This window comes from Salvia splendens, chromosome 16 (assembly GCF_004379255.2).
Source record: "Salvia splendens isolate huo1 chromosome 16, SspV2, whole genome shotgun sequence".
NCBI lineage: Eukaryota > Viridiplantae > Streptophyta > Magnoliopsida > Lamiales > Lamiaceae > Salvia > Salvia splendens.
Window position 1 is genome coordinate 10,116,827 of NC_056047.1, and position 22,234 is coordinate 10,139,060.

At 42.8% G+C, this 22,234-nt stretch overlaps 2 protein-coding genes across 3 annotated transcripts; one reads left to right on the forward strand and one right to left on the reverse strand.

The window, feature by feature from the left end:
- Positions 1–4,755: 4,755 nt before the first annotated feature.
- On the reverse strand, positions 4,756–5,483 carry LOC121770160. Its single transcript, XM_042166948.1, has 2 exons — positions 4,874–5,483; positions 4,756–4,778 (listed from the first exon to the last, which is right to left on the reverse strand). The coding sequence occupies exons 1-2, from the start codon at positions 5,481–5,483 to the stop codon at positions 4,756–4,758; spliced, it is 633 nt and encodes a 210-aa protein (XP_042022882.1).
- A 1,701-nt stretch (positions 5,484–7,184) lies between these two features.
- On the forward strand, positions 7,185–19,728 carry LOC121772168 (GDT1-like protein 5). Of its 2 annotated transcripts, XM_042169165.1 has the most exons (13): positions 7,185–7,339; positions 7,439–7,507; positions 17,209–17,268; positions 17,355–17,402; positions 17,658–17,743; positions 18,132–18,168; positions 18,241–18,288; positions 18,608–18,676; positions 18,761–18,805; positions 18,890–18,951; positions 19,037–19,109; positions 19,170–19,262; positions 19,363–19,728. In XM_042169165.1, exons 1-12 carry the CDS (start codon positions 7,319–7,321, stop codon positions 19,239–19,241), a joined length of 690 nt encoding a protein of 229 aa, XP_042025099.1. In that variant the 5' UTR covers positions 7,185–7,318; the 3' UTR covers positions 19,242–19,262; positions 19,363–19,728. The 2 variants fall into 2 exon arrangements, with proteins under 2 accessions (XP_042025099.1, XP_042025100.1); XM_042169166.1 differs by lacking the exons at positions 7,185–7,339; positions 7,439–7,507 and adding an exon at positions 8,201–8,316.
- Positions 19,729–22,234: the final 2,506 nt, after the last annotated feature.

A 22,234-nucleotide genomic window follows, 5' to 3' on the forward strand; every position in this document is an offset into this window, starting at 1 on the left:
GGGGGCTGCCAGAAGACTGATATGGGCAATCTAGGCTCTCTCGCATCTACTATTGTAGCACGTCAAGAATACGCAATATTTTTTGCCATGATTAGTCGTTCATCAATCAAGACAAATCAACATCTCCTCTTCTAAATATGGCAACATCCAGCTCCAAAGATCCTGCACCATCGGACCCCATTTTTCGTCCTAAGCTTGGAGATAATGTTACGCTCTAACCAATCATTAAATTGCATTGAAGTATCAATTTTTATTTACTTTTATTTGTAAAAATATACCATCATATTTATTCTTCACATGAATTTTAGATCGTATAAACCTCACTAACAACTCTATTACTTGGTTAACACACGTACATGACATTGGTAAATTTTTGGAACTCACATTAGAGCGTATAAGGTTATTCCACCACCAAATTTTGAAAATCTCTGAAATTGAAATTTTATTGCCATACCAACTCGGGATCGTTCAATAGTATAATTTAAAAATCTGGATCAGTTCGGTAATTCGAAGATTTAGGATTAAACAAGAAAAAGAAATTGCTACTTAACCGTTTCATTGACAGAGAAACAATTTTTTTCAACACAATTTCATACAAAGAGATGATAAAGTATGAGCATTCGAGAAATAGATAAAGTGGTGCTTAGGAATTAAAGAAAATGACTAAGAGGGCAAGTGGTAAGAAGAGTTGACCTCGTTTCTATTGGGATGGTCCATGCCATGGTAATTATTTGGATGCTGGATCCAAAATTCAAAATAGAGCGGGGCACAAAAAATTGTACATATGTTACTATTTTCACTTAAGTTGTGTGTGGTATGTGTGGGTGATACGGCCCTACGTCGTATCCCGTTCTCCGGCGTCCTAGCGAAGGATCGGCGGTAGCAAAGAACCGGCTGTGCGCGGGAATTCCTCTCCGTCGGGCAGCGCGAGATCTTAGTAAAAGAGAGTTTCTCAACACGTAGTTGGGCAAAAGATTAATTTTCATTCATTGATTGCATAAAATGATAATAATCTATCCTATATATAATACTAAATCCTAACTAACAAGAAAGATTTGGTGAATCAAAGATTACTAAATAATTGTTATATCCTAAGATATGAGATCGTATCAACTCCCCCACGGTTGAAATCCGCCTTGTCCTCAAGGTGGAAACCACGAAGCAACGACAACAGTTGAAAGCAAAAGCTTTGGCGAGGCGCCTCCTCCTGGATCAAACACACCAAAGTTGTTGTTTTTTACCCCAACAACTTTTTAATTTGAACGAGCAAGTCCTTGCATTGGGAAGGGACCAACACACAAGGTTGCGCCCTCGTTGTCAATATTTCCATCGTATTGCCGATTGGACTACCTTTCACAACCAAACCTCCAGTTTGTACTCGAAGCTCATCCGCATACAACTGTCTCATCTCTTGCTCTCCTACTTCAAGCTTCTGCTTCTTCATCTCAAACACCACTTTGTGCTCCCCAACAAGGATATCTCCTCCCATGCCGCCACCACTGCCGCCCATTGTTGGTCCGACCTTCTCCTCTGATGGTTGCTCCACCACAATGGCTTCGGTTGTTGTCATCAGCGAAGACGCACTAGCAGCATCAACAAGGGCAGTTCTAATGACCTTCAATGGATCAATGATACCAGCCTTAACCATATCAACATATTCAGCTTTAGTTGCATCATATCCGAGGTCGGGATTTTCAGATTCCAACAATTTACCAACTACAACGGCACCCTCCACACCAGCGTTTGCTGCAATTGTGAAAACTGGCGTCTTTAAAGCATTTTGAAGAATTTGGATACCGATCTTCTGGTCGAAGTTGGCTGATGGCAGCTTCTCCAATTCTTTGGCTGCATAGAGGAGAGCAACACCTCCACCAGGCACAATCCCTTCCTCAACAGCTGCTTTTGTGGCATTAAGAGCATCAGTCACTCTATCTTTCTTCTCAAACACATCATCTTCGTCCGCATAACATAGGAGACGATGGTTACACACGTGCCCCATTACCCATTTTTCGGGGCAATGCCAACACAATCCCAAACGGGAACGCTCCGCCTTTTCAGCCTGAGAAACCCGAATTAAAGGGACGCGCTGCTGCTCCGGAGCCCGTCCTGAACTCTCCTGTGACGGCCCTGTACCCGGTGTAGACCGAGTCGGAGGGTGTTTGCTGGAGGCCACCGTCGTGCCACGGTTTTCCCTGCTCGGCCACGGTCGACGAGGATCAGCGGTCGGCTGGGGTTGAGGAGCCCTATCTGCTTGAGAGTCAGCAAATTCCAATGTGAGAGCCATTGCTGCGGCTAGGGACGACGGGAGATGAAGCTGCAGCAACTCCTGCAAATCTGGCCTAAGACCTCCCACAAATAAAGTGAAGAGGTCCGATTCGGAGACTCCCCTAACCTTGTTTAGATATTTGTCGAATGTGTCATGGTACTCCTCTACCGTTCCTGTTTGTGTGAGCTTGGCGATCAGGCCGTAATAATTCTTGAAACTCTGCCGATCAAAACGGTGGCGCACATCTTCCAAAAATTCTTGCCACGTGACGAATTCAATATTTGCACAATAATTAAACACCCACTCCGAAGCCGGGGGGTCAAATAACATCACCGCATAGTGTAGTCGTTGTACCTCCGGTATCATCAAGTGATCAAAATAGTAATGAACCCTGGATACCCAATTCATCGCATCCGATCCATCGAAACGGGGTGCCTGCATCTTCACCCGCTCTGTGTTGTCGTACCCAGACGCGTGTGATTGGAATCGCTGGGGGGAATCCCAACAAGAAATTGGTCTGTCAAATTGCTGCTCAAAACCTCCCCCTCTGCCTCGGTGATTTAGAGTGCCCGACGGGTTCCAGCCACCACCAGCACAGCCTCGCCCGTCACGGCGACCACGATCCATCAATGGGCTCTCGCGAGAAAACTGGTTAGGGCTTCGTGTCAGATACCCTCTCGCCCATGAAATTCGCCTGCGAAAACCCTCGTCCACCCAGCCATCGCCGTCAGCACACCCTAAGGGAGGTTCCACCTCGCGAGCGATTGCGGGTTCTATATAATCAACCCGTCGATCTGCCTCATCCGTCCAAACTTCAAACTTGTCAAATTTATCCATCAAGCAATCCAGTGTGTGGCCAACTGAATCGTCGGGACGCGTTTCGTCCACGGGTCTACTCTCGAATTCACGTTCCTCAAACTTCGGCCGTCGGTAATTGGCAGAATCGCGGCGGACATTAGGCTGTTGTCGACGCGAAGATCCATTCGGAATAGTATCAAGGCGATAAGCACCCCATGTCGCCATTCTGTTGGTGTTAAGGCGTTGCATGAGTTACACAAGATGAAAGCACCAGATGATACGACCCTACGTCGTATCCCGTTCTCCGGCGTCCTAGCGAAGGATCAGCGGTAGCAAAGAACCGGCTGTGCGCGGGAATTCCTCTCCGTCGGGCAGCGCGAGATCTTAGTAAAAGAGAGTTTCTCAACACGTTGTTGGGCAAAAGATTAATTTTCATTCATTGATTGCATAAAATGATAATAATCTATCCTATATATAATACTAAACCCTAACTAACAAGAAAGATTTGGTGAATCAAAGATTACTAAATAATTGTTATATCCTAAGATATGGGATCGTATCAGTGGGACTTTCATATCTTCAACAAAATCTGTCATTGTGGATTGGCTTAATTTTGGTTTTCTGTTTGTGTAAATATAGTATAAAATAAAGAAAGATATTGCAAGTCCATGAAATAGAAAAATGCAAAAAAATAAAATAAAGTTATCGCATAATATAAAATGAAATAGAAAAGTGCAAAAAAATTATCGCATAATATAACATGAAATAGGAAAGTACAAAAAAATAGTATGACATATATGAGTGGTATGAATAGACATAATTATTTACTCTAACAATGGGTATATATGATGGCTAGGGTTGCGACTGAGCCCAGTTGATATCGAGTCAAGCCCAAGCGATATGCAGGCCCGTTTGTAACCATGTTGGTTACAGATCGATAGAGTAAAATAAATAAAATAAAAACATTGATAAATACTGTAATTGATTGAAGCTCACTGTGGCAGCCTCTAATAAAATTCAGAGACAAGTAGGGTCATTCAACTTTACAACCACAGGTCATGATCAACTTTGGATGGTACTATTGGCCACAAACCAATTATATCTTTCTAAAACATTTTATTACTAGTATCATACTCTATTGCTAATTATGTTCATCACCAATGCTTTCATCATGGAGTGACTTAAACGAATTGATTTTTATCTGTTTCTTGATTTAATACTTTTCTATTAGTTACCTCTCTTTGATAAAATGATGTTATTTGTCCCTATTCAATGTGATTGAGACGTGCTGCTCAATTGTTATTTGTTTTCTTTGTTGACTTGGTTTATGCATTTTTTTTCTTATTAATTAAATTATTAGTTTACGTAGCACGACTATACCAGCATCAACAAGCATTAATAAAAATATGATGAGAAACCATGAAATGAGTTTGACCAAATATTATTTGAATGAATATGCGAACCATAATTATGTTACTCTAAAATTTGTCTTCATTTTCTTCCAACACCCACTTCCTTTGCACCTATCAAAATCATTTTAACCAAGATATTTTTTAAATAATATTGACAGTGGCGGAGCCAGAGATTTTATAATGGGGGTCCAAAATTAAACTTCAAAAAAAATTACATAAATTAAATTATAAGGTTCAAAATGTAAAAGTCAAATGCAATCACATCATAACATTTGTCTTCTATTCTTCATCTTCTGAAACCGCTGCATAATAGTTTCATTGGTAACTTTAACAAACACATCCTTTTCGATGTAAGGAACTAAGCAATCATTCAATAGTTGGTCTCCCATGCTATTACGTAGAGAAGTCTTGATGATCTTCATTGCTGAAAAGACTCTTTCTACTGATGCAGTGGCAACTGGTAAGATCAATGACAACTTAACTAATGAATAAACCATTGGAAAAACTTCATGTTTCCTTGTAGAAACCATCTTTTGAGCAAGACCACTGATTCCTGATATTTGTGAAAACTTTTCATCTATGCGCACATTGAAAATAAAGTTCTCAAGTTGACTTTTAAGCTCGGACAAAGCAACTTCAGAAAATTCAGAAGGATAATACCGTGCAAGACAAAGCAGCTTCTCCAAATCAAATGCAAAAAATAAATCCCTAGGATCAAAACATGACATGCATAAAACTAAGTCTGTGTTGACTTCATCAAAACGTTGATTCAACTCTTGAGCTTGCAAGTCAATAACAGAACAAAAGAGCTCAACTCGATAATAGTGGAGATTCTTCATTTTCTCAGCTCTACTTCTTCCTTTTTTTCGAGCTACAAACTCATCTTCCATGTCAAGCACATCCAGTTCATATTTGCTACAAAACTTAGAAACATCAGCAAGCAATACATCCCAATCTTTTTCCCTCATTATTTGCAGACATGATTTTGCTACCTTGACAAGATTCATCGCATTAACAATGTCTTGATCTTTCTTTTGTAGCACTTGGGAGAGTTCATGTGTGATTCCCAAGATTTGCTTCATAAGATGTAACACAAAGACAAACTCAAAACTATTTATAATTTCTAGCACATCATCAGCTTCAGCCCTTATTGAATCGTCATGACCATTCTCCCCAACATACTCAAGAACATCAACAATAGAAGAATATAAATGTATCAAGTTGACAAAAATTAATTGAATTATATTTGAGTTTTGAATATACCTAGTTCTAGTTTACCGGATTTCAGACTTGGAACGGCAGAATGAATACGCTAAATTCAGACTTGGATTGGAACGACAGAATGAATACGCTGAATTAAGAGGCACGATTCATATATATTTTGTTGACACCTATCTCTAATATTATATTTATTATAAATTATAATTGTGAAATTACTAAAATACCCCTAAGTTTTTTAAGAATTAGTGGGGGGACCATGTGCCCCCGGCCCCACCCTCCCTCCGCCCCTGAATATTGACTACCCATATTGTATTCTTTTAAATATTTTTGACTAATCATTCACAAGCAAAGGCTGATGAGGGATATATAAGAAAATCAATGAATATAGACAAACATGTTTGATGGACGGAAAATTAACATTTTTCCATATATTTTTGTTCATGATGAATTCTTGCTATTTCCAACCCTACACAAAACCTACCCTCAGTTATCACCTCTCCTTTTTCATTCCCTCGTTTCATAATAAGTTGTGAAATACTATTAAACCTTACAATATCTTTATACCACAAATTGAAGCTTAATTGGTAAGACGCTTCCATTTCAATTAATAGATTGGAGGTTTAAGTCATCACGAGATAGATGGAGAACCATTATCGATTCTATTTAAAAAAAAAAACTTACATGTCTTTAATAAGAATATAAACTATACAAATTGTTTGGTGAGACGTTTACTTTGTACAATGAGAGAGATTGATAACTTTAAAAGATTGCTTACTTGAATATTAAAATAATTAAGTGAAAAATGTATTAACTTGGAATTAGTTTTATCAATGTATCATCCACTCAAAGATTGCATCAAAATGAACAATATATTACATCAAAGTGAACAATGCTTATACACGCTTGTTGTTAAATTCTCTAAATTCTATCCCACGTCGACTTGGTGAAGATCCCATCTAATCTATATAAGTGTGGATAACCCTCCCCCTTATGAGGCCTTTTAAGGGGTGAGTGGCCCATTTCTAATATGGTATCAGAGCGGGCCCAAGTCGATGATGGTTTTCTCTTTATCTCTTATCTACCTCAGGAGTGGAAGACCGATGTCCTTTCCGGCCCACATCGATGATGGTTTCTCTTGCATTGCCTACCTACCCACGTGATGGAAGACCGATGTCCTTTCCGGCCCACACGTGAGGGGGCGTGTTAAATTCTCTAAATTCTATCCCATATCGACTTGGTGAAGATCCCATCTAATCTATATAAGTGTGGATAACCCTCCCCCTTATGAGGCCTTTTAAGGGGTGAGTGGCCCATTTCTAATACTTGTATTAATAGTTTGGCATGAAATCTACAATCATGATCATTAACACTAAATATAATTTATAATGATAATGCTAATACTATGTAACAATTGTTCATCTTATATTCTAATCAAGAGTATTATTACATGAAAAAAAATACTTAATTCGATTTACCCTATATTTGGAGTAAATTGCATTTTAGACCCCGTATAAATCCAACAACATCTTCACCAGAAAAGAGTGCCTCGACCTCTCCGGAAATCTAGGCTCCGCTCCTTCAATTTGTCGACGCGGCCTTCTCAGTAGGCATAGGGCGAGAAATGGATCTCTCTGTTCTTCAAGTAAAGCATTGTGCTCTTTCATTTCAGATAGTGTCTATTTTTTTTGCTTGATTTTTGTGTTTTTTGATGGCTGATTTGCTTGTTTTGTGAATCAAACAGGGGTTCACGAAGTCGCTCGCGATGACGGTGTTATCAGAAATCGGCGACAAAACCTTTTTCGCAGCTGCTGTAAGATTTATTCATGTGTTCACGCCAATTTTAATTCGGTGCTTATTGTTGATCAATTTTGTATGCTTGACTGCTGTTGTTTGTTGTATTGTTAGTTTGACCTCTTCGTTCTGTTGAGCTTGTTGGAAATGCTCTGAGCTTCTGACTTAGCAGTCCCTCTCCACACCACTCGAAAAAAGGAAAAAAACAAAAACAAAACAGAGAAACGATTTATCTAAAAATAAGAGTATTGTTGATAATTGCACTCATTATGATATTTGATTTCGGATGATTTTGGTGGCGGGTGGTGTTATGTGTGTATTGGCTACTTCGATCTGTGCCATTCTGGATTTGTTATATAGGAAAATTCTTGTTTTCTTTCGACTGAAGTAGTTCTCGCATATTTAGGAGCTTCTTTGTGTTATCAAATTTGTTCTGCCAAAGTTTTGGAGCCTGAGAGATTCCTATTGATTTTCTAGCGAGTTTGTTTTGTGGTGGTTGATTGAAAAGTTATTACATTCCTGCCACATTCCTCTCTGTATGTGTGCTGTTTGTACTTTGTGAAGTATGTATGCTCATGTTCTCTCTTTATGAAAATTTTAATTACTTTACTTGGCCAGATAAACTCGATCACTGAAGAGAGTTTGGATTGATTTTGTAAATAGTATACTTTTTTACGGAAGTTCAAATATTATCCTTTGTGTCGACTTTCAGTTTGGGAGGGGGTGTTCTAGATAGCGTGTCTTGGATTTTTCAAATGGCAGATGCTGTAGTAAATCATATCAGAGTGGGAGAAGATGTGCATTCATGCCACGATGAACTTTATCGATGTATGTAATCGTTTCCAGTAATGACTTAACAGAATTATATAAAGGCTTCAGCAGATTGTTTTTTGCTTTTTAAATGTCTTAAAAGCTATGAGTGTTGTTCTCGGTCCCTAATGAGTACCAAGTAATAAAAACTATATTTGCTGTTTACACCAAGTAGGACATGGAAAAGGTATTTTCGATTACCAAGAAGACTGAACTTGAGGAGATCAGGTCAAAATAGGTTGCGGATCTTGACCACTTTCTTTTATCTAAATCTCCTTGGCTGGTTTGGAAGTCTAGTTTTCAATTTTGGGCGGGATTTGCATTCCATTTGCATGTACAATATTTGTATTTCTTGGATCTTCATAGTATGATAGCATTAGTTGATTTGTAACTGTAGGATTGGGATGAAAGATGTTATGTCTCCCATACCACCTTATTTACCTACCAAAAGACAAGTAGAATCGTTTATACTACTACATTATTTTGTTCCAGTATTTTATTAAGACATCTGATACGGATAGCGGGTGGAAAGTTTACAAGCGAGGAAAAAGGGAAATTGTTTGGCCAGAAGAATCCGTCAACGGGAGAGAATCCTAACGGATGGAGAAGAATCAGGGATGGAGAAGAATCAGGGAGGCGTTTGTTTGGCCAAACATAAAGGAGAATCATAACTGATGGAGAATAATCAGGGAGGAGCAAATCTCGGCATTTGTAATTCAATTCCTATCTTTTAGCAGTTATTATTATATTGTTATTTCCTAGTTTAGTGTTTGGAATCGTCTATTTATAGGGAGATACATAGATGATACAATCATCTTTGGGGAGATCAAGCATAGGACGATTTATATCGTTAGGCCTCCTGCGTGAGGAATTCAGTTGTCATTTCTTATTGTTCTTTCATTCCAAATTCAATAAAGCCGAGTTCCATTCCCAAAAACTTTGAGAGTCTCTTTGCGATGTTTTATCAAACAAGTGGCGTGTGAGTTTACGAGTGTCATTTCGTCGAGCATATCCCGTGCTCGCATCGGATCGGCGGTTTTATCTCCTAACAATTGGTGCGGTGAACGATGGTTAGCTCCAGGGGCGATTCACGCCTTGACGGTTTGGAGAAGACTACCGATGCACTCAACGCCCAGTTCCAGCAGACGGATGAAAGGGTCTCGGCGTTGGAGTCAAAACTCGACTCCCTGATCGGAGAAGTGCGAGCAGGCTTCGCGTCCCTCAATATGATAAGAGTAAAGGTACCAGCAATAAGAGGAGCACAAGAAGTGCTCTTATAAAATATGCAGAAGAAGAAATAAAAACTCACTCAATTGAAAGAACTCGGCTTTATTGATATGAGAGATGAAATGACACTTAACGGAAATCCCCACAAGGAGGCCTACGATACTACGATCGTCCAATACTAAATTCCCAAGATACTTTTCTGTATTTTGGAACTTCAATATATAGACTTACAATTAGAGAAAAATCAGCAATCACTAACAGAAACTGTAACAACTTAATTTGAATTTGAAAATTCCTAACTACAGCCGAGATTTGTGCTCCTGTTGCTTCTTCATTCTTCCTCTTTTTCCTCTGACTCGGTTGGCCAAACAACCTGGCGGTTTCCCCTCTTGTAGACCCGCCAACTCCTATCAACTGCCCGGATCGGCGAAACAGCCTTGTCCGCAAGGCGGAAGTAAGGGAATTGTTCTGTAAAGTCCGCCGTATCCATCCATGTGGCCTCGTCGACTGACTGGCCCGACCACTTGATTAGTAATTGAGGTGTCTGGCTCCCGTCCCGTGTGACCATTCGTTCTCCCAGGACCTCCTCGGGTAGAAACGGTGGCTTAGCATCCAGCAAGACCTCCGGAAGTTCGCCGTCCGGCGTTGCAGAGCCAATCGCCCGCTTTAACAATGAGACGTGAAATACCGGGTGTATGCGAGAGCCTTCGGGTAGTTTAAGGCGATAGGCTGCTTCGCCTATGCGAGCTTCCACCGGATTGGGTCCATAGTAGCGGGGAGCTAGCTTTCGGTTAGGAGCTGGGAAGAGGGATGACTGGCGGTAAGGACGAAACTTTAGATAGACTAGGTCGCCCACTGCGTACTCCACGTCTCTACGGTGTTTGTTTGCTGATGCAGCCATTCGCTGTTGTGCGCGGAGCAGATGTCGCCTGAGCAAGGACAGCGCCTCGTCGCGAGACCGGAGGGAGTCCACTACTGCTTGGGCACGAATTTCTCCAGGTAAAAAACTGTGCAGCGTGGGCGGGGGTCTGCCATAGACTACCTCAAAAGGGGTGGTTCCCGACGCGGAGTGGGCACTCGTGTTATAGCAATATTCTGCCCATGCAAGCCACTTGTGCCATTGTTTGGGGCGCTCGGATGCAAAGCAACGCAGGTAAATTTGTAGACATCGATTTAGCACCTCGGTTTGGCCATCCGTCTCCGGGTGATACGCTGAACTCATCCTCAATCTGGTACCAGTCGCCCGGAATAATTCGCGCCAAAACAAACTCAGAAAAATAGGGTCGCGATCCGAAACAATGGAACTTGGGATTCCATGCAGACGAACAACCTCTTTAGTGAAAAGTTCAGCGACTTGCTTGGCCGAGAATGGGTGGCGAAGGGCGATGAAATGGGCGTACTTCGAGAGACGATCCACGATGACGAAAATGCAGTCGACGCCGCCGGACTTAGGGAGGCCCGACAGGAAGTCCATGCTCAGATCCTCCCAAACGCGCTCTGGAACAGGAAGCGGGACGAGGAGGCCTGCGGGCGCTTAGGTATCAATTTTATTTTTCTGACAAGTTGCACAAGCAGCCACAAAGTGTGTGATATGCTTTATCATTCCCGGCCAGTACACGTTCGAGGCAAGGCGTCGGTAGGTACGGTATGCCCCTGCATGACCGCCGGCGGGGGTGGTGTGGAACTCTGCAATTAACTGTGGAATCCAAGGTGAGTTGGCTGGTACCGCGATGCGCCCTTTATAGAAGAGTATGCCATGGATTAATTCATAGTGGGCCGGTCCCTACTTGCCTAGTTCGAGATCAGTCTTGATCTTGGACAGAGCTGGGTCTGTGGCTAGGGACGACTGGACCTGCGACCAATCAGGCCATGTCGGTCGGGAAATAGCCGAGAATTCTACCCCATCGTCGTCCCGCCGAGATAGAGCATCTGCCGCCCGGTTCGTCTTTCCCTCTTTGTAGACGATGGAGAAGTCATATCCGAGCAATTTCGCAGCCCAATTCTGTTGAGCCGGTGTGGATAAAGGTTGCGCCAGGAGGTGTTTTAAGCTCCTTTGGTCGGTGTGGACTATGAAGCGACGACCCAACAGGTAAGGACGCCAGTGATGAATAGCGAGCACCAAAGCCATCAACTCCTTCTCGTATGCCGACTTTGCAAGCCAACACCCCGATAAGGTCTTGCTAAAGTAGGCAACGGGCTGCCGATCTTGCATAAGGACCGCCCCCAACCCATGACCCGATGCATCACATTCAATAACGAAGTCCTTGGAGAAATCAGGCATCCTCAGCAACGGGGCTGATGTCAAGGCCGTTTTTAAGATGTGGAAAGCCTGATCCGCTTCGGGGGGGCCATGTCCATTTCGTCTTGCTGGTGGAGTCAATCGGCTTCTTGAGGAGCTGAGTCAGGGGTGCTGCGATCTTGCCATAGTCACGGACGAAACGCCGATAGTACCCTGTTAAACCGAGGAAACCCCGAACTCCTTTTAAACTGGTGGGTGTTGGCCAACGAAGTACTGCAGAGACCTTGGAGGGGTCCATGCTCACCCCTGCCGCTGACACCACATGACCGAGATACTCCACTTGGCGCCGCCCAAGGAGGCACTTCTTTGGGTTAATTATCAAAGAGTGGTCCTCGAGGACGGTGAAAACCAGCCGAAGGTGAGATAAGTGCACGTCCCAAGAGTCGTTGTAGATCAAAATGTCATCGAAGAAAACCAGGACGAACTTACGGAGAAAAGGTCTGAAGATTTCATTCATTAGACTTTGGAAGGTGGCGGGGGCGTTTGTTAGGCCGAATGGCATTACGAGGAATTCGTAGTGGCCTGAGTGCGTACGGAAGGCGGTCTTGTGCACATCGGGGGCGGCCACCCGGATCTGATGGTACCCGGCCTTCAGATCGAGCTTGCTAAATCAGCAGGAACCATGTAGCTCGTCAAGGAGTTCTTGGATAATTGGGATCGGGTATTTATTTGGCACGGTGCGCTTATTTAATTCCCTGTAATCGACACAGAATCTCCACGACCCATCCTTCTTTTTCACTAGCAACACCGGGCTGGAGTAGGGGCTGGTGCTTGGTTGTATAACGCCCGAGTCGAGCATTTCCGCAACCAAACGCTCCATTTCATCTTTCTGATTGTGATTGTAACGGTAAGGCCGCACGGAGACTGGCTGTGAGCCTGGTTTCAGCGGTATCTGGTGGTCGGTTTGGCGATGCAGTGTCGACGTTGGGCGGGTGGCACGCGGAAACTCGTCCACCACTGATCGCAGCTGATCCCGCTCGGCCAGTGATAGTGAAGGTTCTACCCCGAATTCTGTCGTGAGGCTTGGGGCTTCCAAAGAGCGCAGGACCCAACACGAGTCACCATCCTCTAGCCTATTAATGTAAGAGGAAGAGCACGCCCGCCGAGTAAGGGATGGATCGCCCTCCATCAGCACCCACTGATCGCCGACACGAAACTGCATAGTTGACTGTTTCCAATTCGCGATCACGTAGCCCAGTGTTTCCAGCCAAGAGACTCCCAAAATAACATCAATATTTCTCAATGGAAATACGTAACAGGATAAGGAAAAGTTTTCAGATGTCAACCGAAGAGGCACGGCGTGGCAGATGCCAGAAGCGCCGACTGACGAGCCATTTCCCAGCGTGACCGAGTAGGGTGCCGTGGGCGTGATCGGAAGTTGCAGACGTCTGACCAGCTGATCTGAGATGAAACAGTGACTCGCCCCGCTGTCGACCATGACTAGGATCTTATTGGACTCGATGTCGCCGTACAGCTTCATAGTGCGGGAGGTATCCAAACCGTTGCAAGATTGTTCCGAAAGCTGGAGCTCCAGATCGGTCCCATGATCCATCTGGTTCTCGGGCTCCACAGCGTCGTAAATAGGATCATCGTCGTCGATGACAAGAACGTTGAGAGTCTTCGGGGGGCAGCGATGAGTGGGGCCAAATTTGAGGCCGCATTTGAAACAGGTGCCCGCGGCTATGTGCTTTTTATATTCCTCGGAGGATATATTCCAGAAACGGTTGGGGCGGTTAGATCCCGAAGAAGAAAACGATGCCGGCGTCGGGGAGAAACCTTTCGAGTTTGGGCGAGACATGCCCTGAGGCGGCAGAACCGCGGTTGAAAGAGGTTTACTCGCCTGATGAGTACCGGAGAGCTGGTCCAGTTGTAAAGCCATTTGCACTGCATCCGAATAAGAAGTAAGTTGCGCTGCCTTCAGGTGCATCCGAATCTCTGGGCGAAGAGCTGCCAAGAAGAATCCCAGGTATTGGTGATCTGCTAGGTCCGGTATTTGGGCAAGACGGGCCTCGAACGTTGCTACAAACTCGACTAGAGACCCTTCCTGTCGGGTTGAGGCGAAAGCCTCGTAGCCATCCAGAGCCATTTTATCACCGAAAGGCTTCATTATCTCCCGTTTGAATTGTTCCCAATTGAGCGCCGGAAGACGGCGTCGCAGAAGTAGGAACCATGGCAAGGCTGGCCCGGCCAAAGCCACCATTGCAATGTCCAGCCGCTTCTCCGGAGAGGTTTTTGACACCAAGAAATATTGCAGTTCCGTCAAACGTAGGCATAGACAGGTTCGAGTTGTCCCCTGTTGCTGTCGTGCTTCCGGTGGAGTCACCATCCGTAGGTGGATCTGTTGATTTGGAAGAAGACCCCGTGCCGAGGGCGGCTCGGACCTCCGCCATAAAGGTCTCGAGTTGAGCTCCAATCGTTGTAACTTGCGCACCCGTGTTGGAACACTGGAGATTGAGTTCATCAACCATGGCAGTCAATGTCTCGGTCTTTTTCTCCAGATCTCCGGTGACCTTCTCTAATCCCTCCAGCCGCGTGTCCGTATTTCGAGTGCTAACCATCGTCACCGCACCAATTGATAAGAGTAAAGGTACCGGCAATAAGAGGAGCACAAGAAGTGCTCTTATAAAATATGCAGAAGAAGAAATAAACTCCCAAACTCACTCAATTGAAAGAACTCGGCTTTATTGATATGAGAGATGAAATGACACTTAACGGAAATCCCCACAAGGAGGCCTACGATACTACGATCGTCCAATACTAAATTCCCAAGATACTTTTCTGTATTTTGGAACTTCAATATATAGACTTACAATTAGAGAAAAATCAGCAATCACTAACAGAAACTGTAACAACTTAATTTGAATTTGAAAATTCCTAACTACAGCCAAGATTTGTGCTCCTGTTGCTTCTTCATTCTTCCTCTTTTTCCTCTGACTCGGTTGGCCAAACAACCTGGCGGTTTCCCCTCTTGTAGACCCGCCAACTCCTATCGCAATCACGGCTCCAAGAAGCCACCGGAGGACGACGTCTCCTCTGAAAATCGCGAAATCCGCCTATGATAAAGAGTTAATGGCCCTGGTCCTAGCAATTCACCATTGGCGACCCTACTTACTTGGCTGCCACTTTATAGTCCGAACTGACCAGCGGAGCTTGCGGCAGCTCCTGGCCCACCCCCTCTCCACTCCAGCGCAGCAGAATTGGGCTGCAAAGTTACTTGGTTATGAATTCACCATAATCTATAAGGAGGGAAGGCTAAATAGAGCGGCGGATGCTCTTTCGCGAAGGGACGAAGACGGTTTGGAATTGTCGGCAATTTCAATTCCCACTTGGCCAGAATGGTCCACCGTTCAGACATCGCTCGAGTCGGACCCGATGTTGGCAAAAATCAGATCTGAGTTAGCGGGGGGAAACACATCGGCCCCCCACTATGAATTAATTCACGGCACCCTTTTCTATAAATGCCGCATCGTGATTCCTTCGCATTCTCCGTGGATACAGAAATTGTTGGCGGAATTCCATCTCACGCCAAGCGGGGGCCATGCCGGAGCATATCGAACCTATCGGCGTCTCGCAGCGAACGTTTATTGGCCAGGTATGATGAAACACGTAACTACTTTTGTCGCAGCCTGCTCTACGTGCCAAAGGAACAAGGCAGAAACTAAGTCCCCGGCTGGTCTTTTGAGCCCGTTACCGGTTCCGGACAGAATTTGGGAGGATATTAGTATGGATTTTATCTCAGGACTTCCCAAGGCAGGCGGTTTTGATTGCATATTTGTGGTTGTCGATCGACTATCCAAATACGCCCATTTCATCGGCCTTAAGCACCCCTTCTCTGCGAAGCAGGTGGCCGACGTTTTCACCAGCGAAGTCGTACGTCTCCATGGTATTCCGCGTTCCATTGTCTCGGACCGAGACCCATTATTTCTCAGCTCGTTCTGGCGGGAGCTGTTCCGCGCGACTGGAACCAAGCTGAGAATGAGCTCAGCTTATCATCCCGAAACGGATGGCCAAACCGAGGTCTTGAACCGCTGCCTTCAGACATACCTCCGTTGTTTCTCATCTGACCGGCCCAAGCAGTGGCATAAATGGCTCGCGTGGGCCGAGTATTGCTATAACACAAGTACCCATTCGGCCTCTGGCACATCTCCTTTCGAGGTAGTCTATGGGCGGCCTCCACCAACTATCCACACTTTCCTTCCCGGCGAGATCAGATCGCAGGCCACCATCGACACTCTCCGGTCAAGGGACGACGCATTGGCTATGCTTCGTCATCACCTCCTTCGTGCCCAAAGCAGGATGGCCAGCGCTGCAAACAAACGGCGTCGCGACGTGGAGTACAGCGTGGGTGACTTGGTGTTCCTCAAATTCCGCCCACACAGGCAAAACACCTTGTTCGCAGCCACCAACCGGAAGTTAGCCCCTCGTTTCTTTGGTCCGTTTCGCGTCGAGGCGCGGATTGGGAAGACGGCATACCGCCTGAAACTGCCAGCCGAGTCGCGCATTCACCCAGTGTTCCACGTCTCCCTATTGAAGAAGGCCATTGGGTCCGACGAGGCTGAAGCTACCTTACCCGACGAGCTGGTCCATGCCGACCCCCCCTTTTTACCAGAAGCGGTGTTGGATCGCCGCTCCATTTCTCGCGAAGGAAGGACAGTGGAGCAAGTGTTGATCAAGTGGGACGGAATGGAAAAAGAGGACGCCTCTTGGATGGACGTTGCCGATGTCAAGGGCCAATTTCCTTATTTCAGCCTTGCGGACAAGGCTGTTTTGGCGGGTGAGGCAGTTGATACGGATAGCGGGTGGAAAGTTTACAAGCGAGGAAAAAGGGAAATTGTTTGGCCAGAAGAATCCGTCAACGGGAGAGAATCCTAACGGATGGAGAAGAATCAGGGATGGAGAAGAATCAGGGAGGCGTTTGTTTGGCCAAACATAAAGGAGAATCGTAACTGATGGAGAATAATCAGGGAGGAGCAAATCTCGGCATTTGTAATTCAATTCCTATCTTTTAGCAGTTATTATTATATTGTTATTTCCTAGTTTAGTGTTTGGAATCGTCTATTTATAGGGAGATACATAGATGATACAATCATCTTTGGGGAGATCAAGCATAGGACGATTTATATCGTTAGGCCTCCTGCGTGATACAATCAGTTGTCATTTCTTATTGTTCTTTCATTCCAAATTCAATAAAGCCGAGTTCCATTCCCACAAACTTTGAGAGTCTCTTTGCGACGTTTTATCAAACAAGTGGCGTGTGAGTTTACGAGTGTCATTTCGTCGAGCATATCCCGTGCTCGCATCGGATCGGCGGTTTTATCTCCTAACAACATCCATGGCTTTGCTTGGGAATAATGATGAAATCTAATGTGTTAGCATTTCATCAGATCTTGGCAATGCGTCACCCTAGAAGACTTGTATTGTCAGGCTGCCTTGGAGCACTGATTGTAAGATATATTTCTCTCTGAGTTAATCCTCTTATATTTTGTTCATACACCATGTCCTTTTAAAATAAATGTTTTTTAATATATAGGTTATGACTATTTTATCAGTTGTTGTTGGTTGGGCTACCCCAAATCTGGTAAGTAATTTCAACTATGTATACTGCTTCTATTTGAGATACAATCAATTTTGGTATCAGACTTTGAATTACTGATAATACTCACTCAGCTCTATTATACATATTCATATATATATAAGCAATACATACCACTTTGCTATAATGGTTGCTTTAGTGCCAAAAAAATAAATGTTTCCTTTGTATATTCAGCAACGATGATCGAGTTTTTAAGTATGTAACACAATATGACTTGTTACTAAGCAAAATTTCTTACAGATCTCACGTAAGTGGACTCATCACATCACAACATTGTTGTTTCTCGGTTTTGGCCTGTGGTCTCTGTGGGATGCATTTAAGGACGGGTAATGAAATGCTGTCCTTCTTTACTTGCTCTGTTCCTTATAAAATATACTCCCTCCGTCCCGCAATAGGAGTCCTATTTAGTTATGGCACAGGTTTTAAGAAATGTAAAAAAAGTCGGTTGAATAAGTTAGTGGAATATGGGTCCCACTTATATATATTAATTTTATAATAAAATGTGAGTGGGATAAGTTGGTGGAATGTGGGGATACTTACCATTTATGGCAAAAGTGAAATAGGACTCTTATTGTGAGACGGGCAAAAATGGCAAAATAGGACTCTTATTGTGGGACGGACCAAAATGGCAAAATAGGACTCTTATTGTGGGACGGAGGGAGTAGTTCACTTCAGTTCCTTATTAAGATTCTCAAATCGCCCTTTCTTATACAGAGAAGCTGAAGAATTTGCTGAAGTTGAAAAAGAACTGGTTGGTTTTTCATGTTTTACAACTTGGACATACTGTGACTCAGTTCACTTATTTCGCTTTTATGATTTCTAGAATGCTGATTTAAAAAGTAACAGTGGAGCAACCAAAGGGAATAACAAGGTGAGATTTTTCACTGCTATACTTTTTAGCCTACCTTGGGTTTATGTTCAATTTTAAAACGCAATACCAATTATTTTTAGATGATGGAGTACATCTCTTCAGTTGTGTTCGAGAGAAGTACATATTGTTATTTAAGGGTTCATATTCTTTTTATGGTTGTCTGGCATTACTATTTAGTATTTACTCCTACTATTTATCGAAATTGGTCGCATTCAAATGATAGTTTCAACATTATTGTTGCCTGCCATAGTGCCATTTCACAATTGACTATAACCCACTTGAATGGTTCCCCCCCCCCCCCCATGGAATGGTGTTGTAGGATGCAGATGACATGAAAAAGCAATACCGGCCCTTTCTTACTCAATTCTTTTCACCCATCTTGCTTAAGGTTCGAAAAAACACTCTCAATGAATGTTCTTTAGGAACCTCTACTTATTTTTCAGAAAAACTCATTGTTCCCTTTCTCACGCAGGCCTTTTCAATTACTTTCTTTGGAGAATGGGGTGACAAGAGTCAAGTAAATCTTTTGGAAACACTTAATTGTTATCCCCTGTTCATGTTTGCTTCATACTCCTTAAACAGTATTCTCAATCTTTTACAGATCGCCACAGTAGGATTGGCTGCAGACGAGAATCCTTTGGGTGTTGTTCTTGGTGGAATCCTGTAAGTCTTTCAGGACCAAATATGATATTTGGATTCCCCAATGCCGTGTAATAAAATTGTGTTCCACTGGTTTGCCTTGTATTAGTGGACAAGCTTTGTGTACTACGGCTGCAGTCCTGGGAGGAAAAAGTCTAGCAACTCAAATATCTGAAAAAATAGTAAGTTTCTGTATGTATAATTCCTCTCCTAATGAAACATCTAACCCGCGGTTGATACAGGTCACACTCTCTGGGGGAGCTCTTTTCATTGTTTTCGGGATTCAGTCTCTTCTTTCAACAGTGGATTCGTAAAGGCTCCAAAATTACTTAAAGGCAAGCCCAAACTGCCAGAAGTTTTCAAAATTATTACTCATATAGCAGACATAATCTTACGTTGTGCTAAAATATTGTTGCTACTGGTGTTCCTATGCAGAAGATGAAGGTAACTCATTCTGGCTAAAGACACATTTAGGCATTATAGGTGGTTTTATTGTTCAACAGTTTAGGAAATGAAATGCTAGCAGTGCTACCAACTTAGTCTAAGATCTAACTGATCAGAAGAGAAGTTGGAAATTATTCAAAAGTTGGAGATTGTTCCATTTTTCTCCATTTTATGAATTTTACCGATTCATCTTTCAGTGTCACCAGGATCTGCATTAGTATGACCCGATAAACATTTGATTTAGTTCGCTGCAGTGTATCATTTTCATAGAAGTTTGAGAAAAGGAGCTTATAAGATGTGTGAATTTCGTGACTTTTCTGAGTTGGGATATTTTCTTTGGTTTCTTACTTTCTTTAACCTCATTATTGTCTCTTATAATGTTTGATAAGTTTTTTAATTTTTATTTTCTTTTCTCAGCCAACGAGTTTGTGCGTCAGTATGTGTGTGTGTGTGCATATTAATTTCGGAGAAACCATCATTACCACCAGTTTCGACTAATAATGTATATTGTGTTATTGGAGAGTTAGGTAAGAGAGAGTAAGTGTTTGTTTGTACTTTTGTGGGTCGAGGGAGCCATGGCATGTTAGTTGTGCTTTAGTGCAAGTCAGTCACAGTTCCACTCTCTTTAAACAGGTCTAGTGTTGCAATATCGTGTTTTATTTAGTGAATGAATGTTATGTCTATGATAGGACTTGAGACCTGAAAACTCTATGGTTGTGCTAAACTTCATGTTACTTTTGGCTTCTTTCGCTTTTGTTTTACCAAATGGACCATCTGTTTTTCGTAATTCCACTTTTTATCTTTTATCCCATGTAATTTGAATTTGATCTCCTCCTTCCATTGCTTCTTTTTACGTTTTATTACTACTTTTTACCTAGCTTTATTTGTTTCCTTTTGTAAAACAACAAAATAACTAATGAAGGTTAAAGTTATGAGTGATGATAAACAACCAAATTTTGTACCATCAAAATAGGGTTATATTAGTAAATTTGATGTATTAATTATATATAAAAATAATAAATGTAGTTAGTAGACAAAGTTATAAAGACTTGATTAGTCTTTGGTCTCATTTTCAATTTTTTATTTTATATTTGAATTACCTCTTTATTGCTTTTAAAATTTGAATTAAAATATGCATTAATTACATTTTATGGTTCCAAAAAAGTAAAAAAAAATTATACACAAAGTATTAATATATGACCATAATATTATACACGTTTCATATACTATGTATATATGTGTCCATGTATATTAATTAAATGCATAAATAAATTAGTTTTTTTCTCAAATAAATCAGTTTTTAGTTGTTCAGAATTTGGTCACATAGATTTATTGTAAAGTTAAACAGCCTTGGAATGCGGCTGCAATGGGGTGGCCGGATAAAATCGAGGCCTGCAAATGCAAGCTTTAAAGAAGACTTAGAAATTGTAATTTGTATTCTTACCTCCGAAACGTTACCCATTTATAGGGTAGAAAAAAGGACATGAAAATCATGTATCACCTCTTAAAAGAATTGAAAGCTACCTAGATGACATGCCAAAGGTCTAAGTCATAAGACATACCAAAACATTTTTCCATGATATCCCACATTTCCAACATACAGTATACTAGTAGATGATTAAAATTGAGCAATACAAAACCGGATTTTTCGATCCGAACTTTGATCTCCGTTTAACGTATTGAAATGCATGTCCCGGAATTTTATGTACTAAACATCCCTAAAAATTTATATTCACATAGATGTTACATCTTGGGTTGCTTTCCTATTCACAAGGGTTTGGATCTCTGGCTATGCTTCTCTCTATTGCAGGGGATTTTGTCTCTCACATTTCACTATTTTAATCATAAACTATTGTTAGAAATCAGGATCGGAGCAAGATCAAAACGAATCATAATTCCCTATTAATCCTCGGAATTCGCTTCGATTAGGTTTCGAATATGGTTTGTGGTATGATCGATTTGAACACTGTGAACAATGAATGTTGGAAATCAAGATCGGAGCAAGATCAAAACGATTCAAGAACACGAGGATATAACGTGGTTCGGCGTAAGCCTATGTCCACGGGCAAAATGAGAAAGAATTCATTGATGATCAACTATGGATACAATGTAGAAGAACACTCTCATATCGAATACAAACGGAAACTATGAACACTCATTTTCTCTCCCTCAATCTCGCTCGAAACACGACCCGGTTTCGAGAGCACATAGCACAGATTGCAATTATATTCTCTCTGATATGAAGCTACTCTCTCTCCCGTTCCCACAGAATCTGGAGATTCTTCTCTCTCACGATGATCTGCGGCTCGCAGCAATACTTATAGGAATCGTATCACTTCATGCAGTTGAAACCATTGAAGTCCATGAAACAACATCTTTCTCAGGCATTTCATCGAACACGCTCAGCTCCATGGCCAAATCGCCACACTTGACGTATCCCCACAACAAGGAGTTCCAAGAAACCACATTTCTCTCCCGAATTTCATCACCAGGCACCTAGCAACTTCCCCTGCCTCCTCAAGATCAGAGACTCCACAATGAGATACATTCCCATCAAGAAAAGACTCACCATCAGTGTCAAGTAAATTTCCCCAGGTTTCTTTACCACCAACACCATCCTTCTTCATTCTAACAGCCTTTCCTGAGTGCGAACGGCGCACGTGCCTCACCGCCATGCCACCACCTGCGGCAGAATGTCCTCCTACAGGCGCCTTAACATGGTTGTGCTCGAACACCAGAGACGAGTTCTGACCGGGAGACTTCGACCCGGGAGATTTAGGCGACGAAGCCATAGACAATGACGACATCACCTCCGCATTCTGAGACGTTATTTTCAGCATTTCCCTCTGCTCCTCCGTCAAAA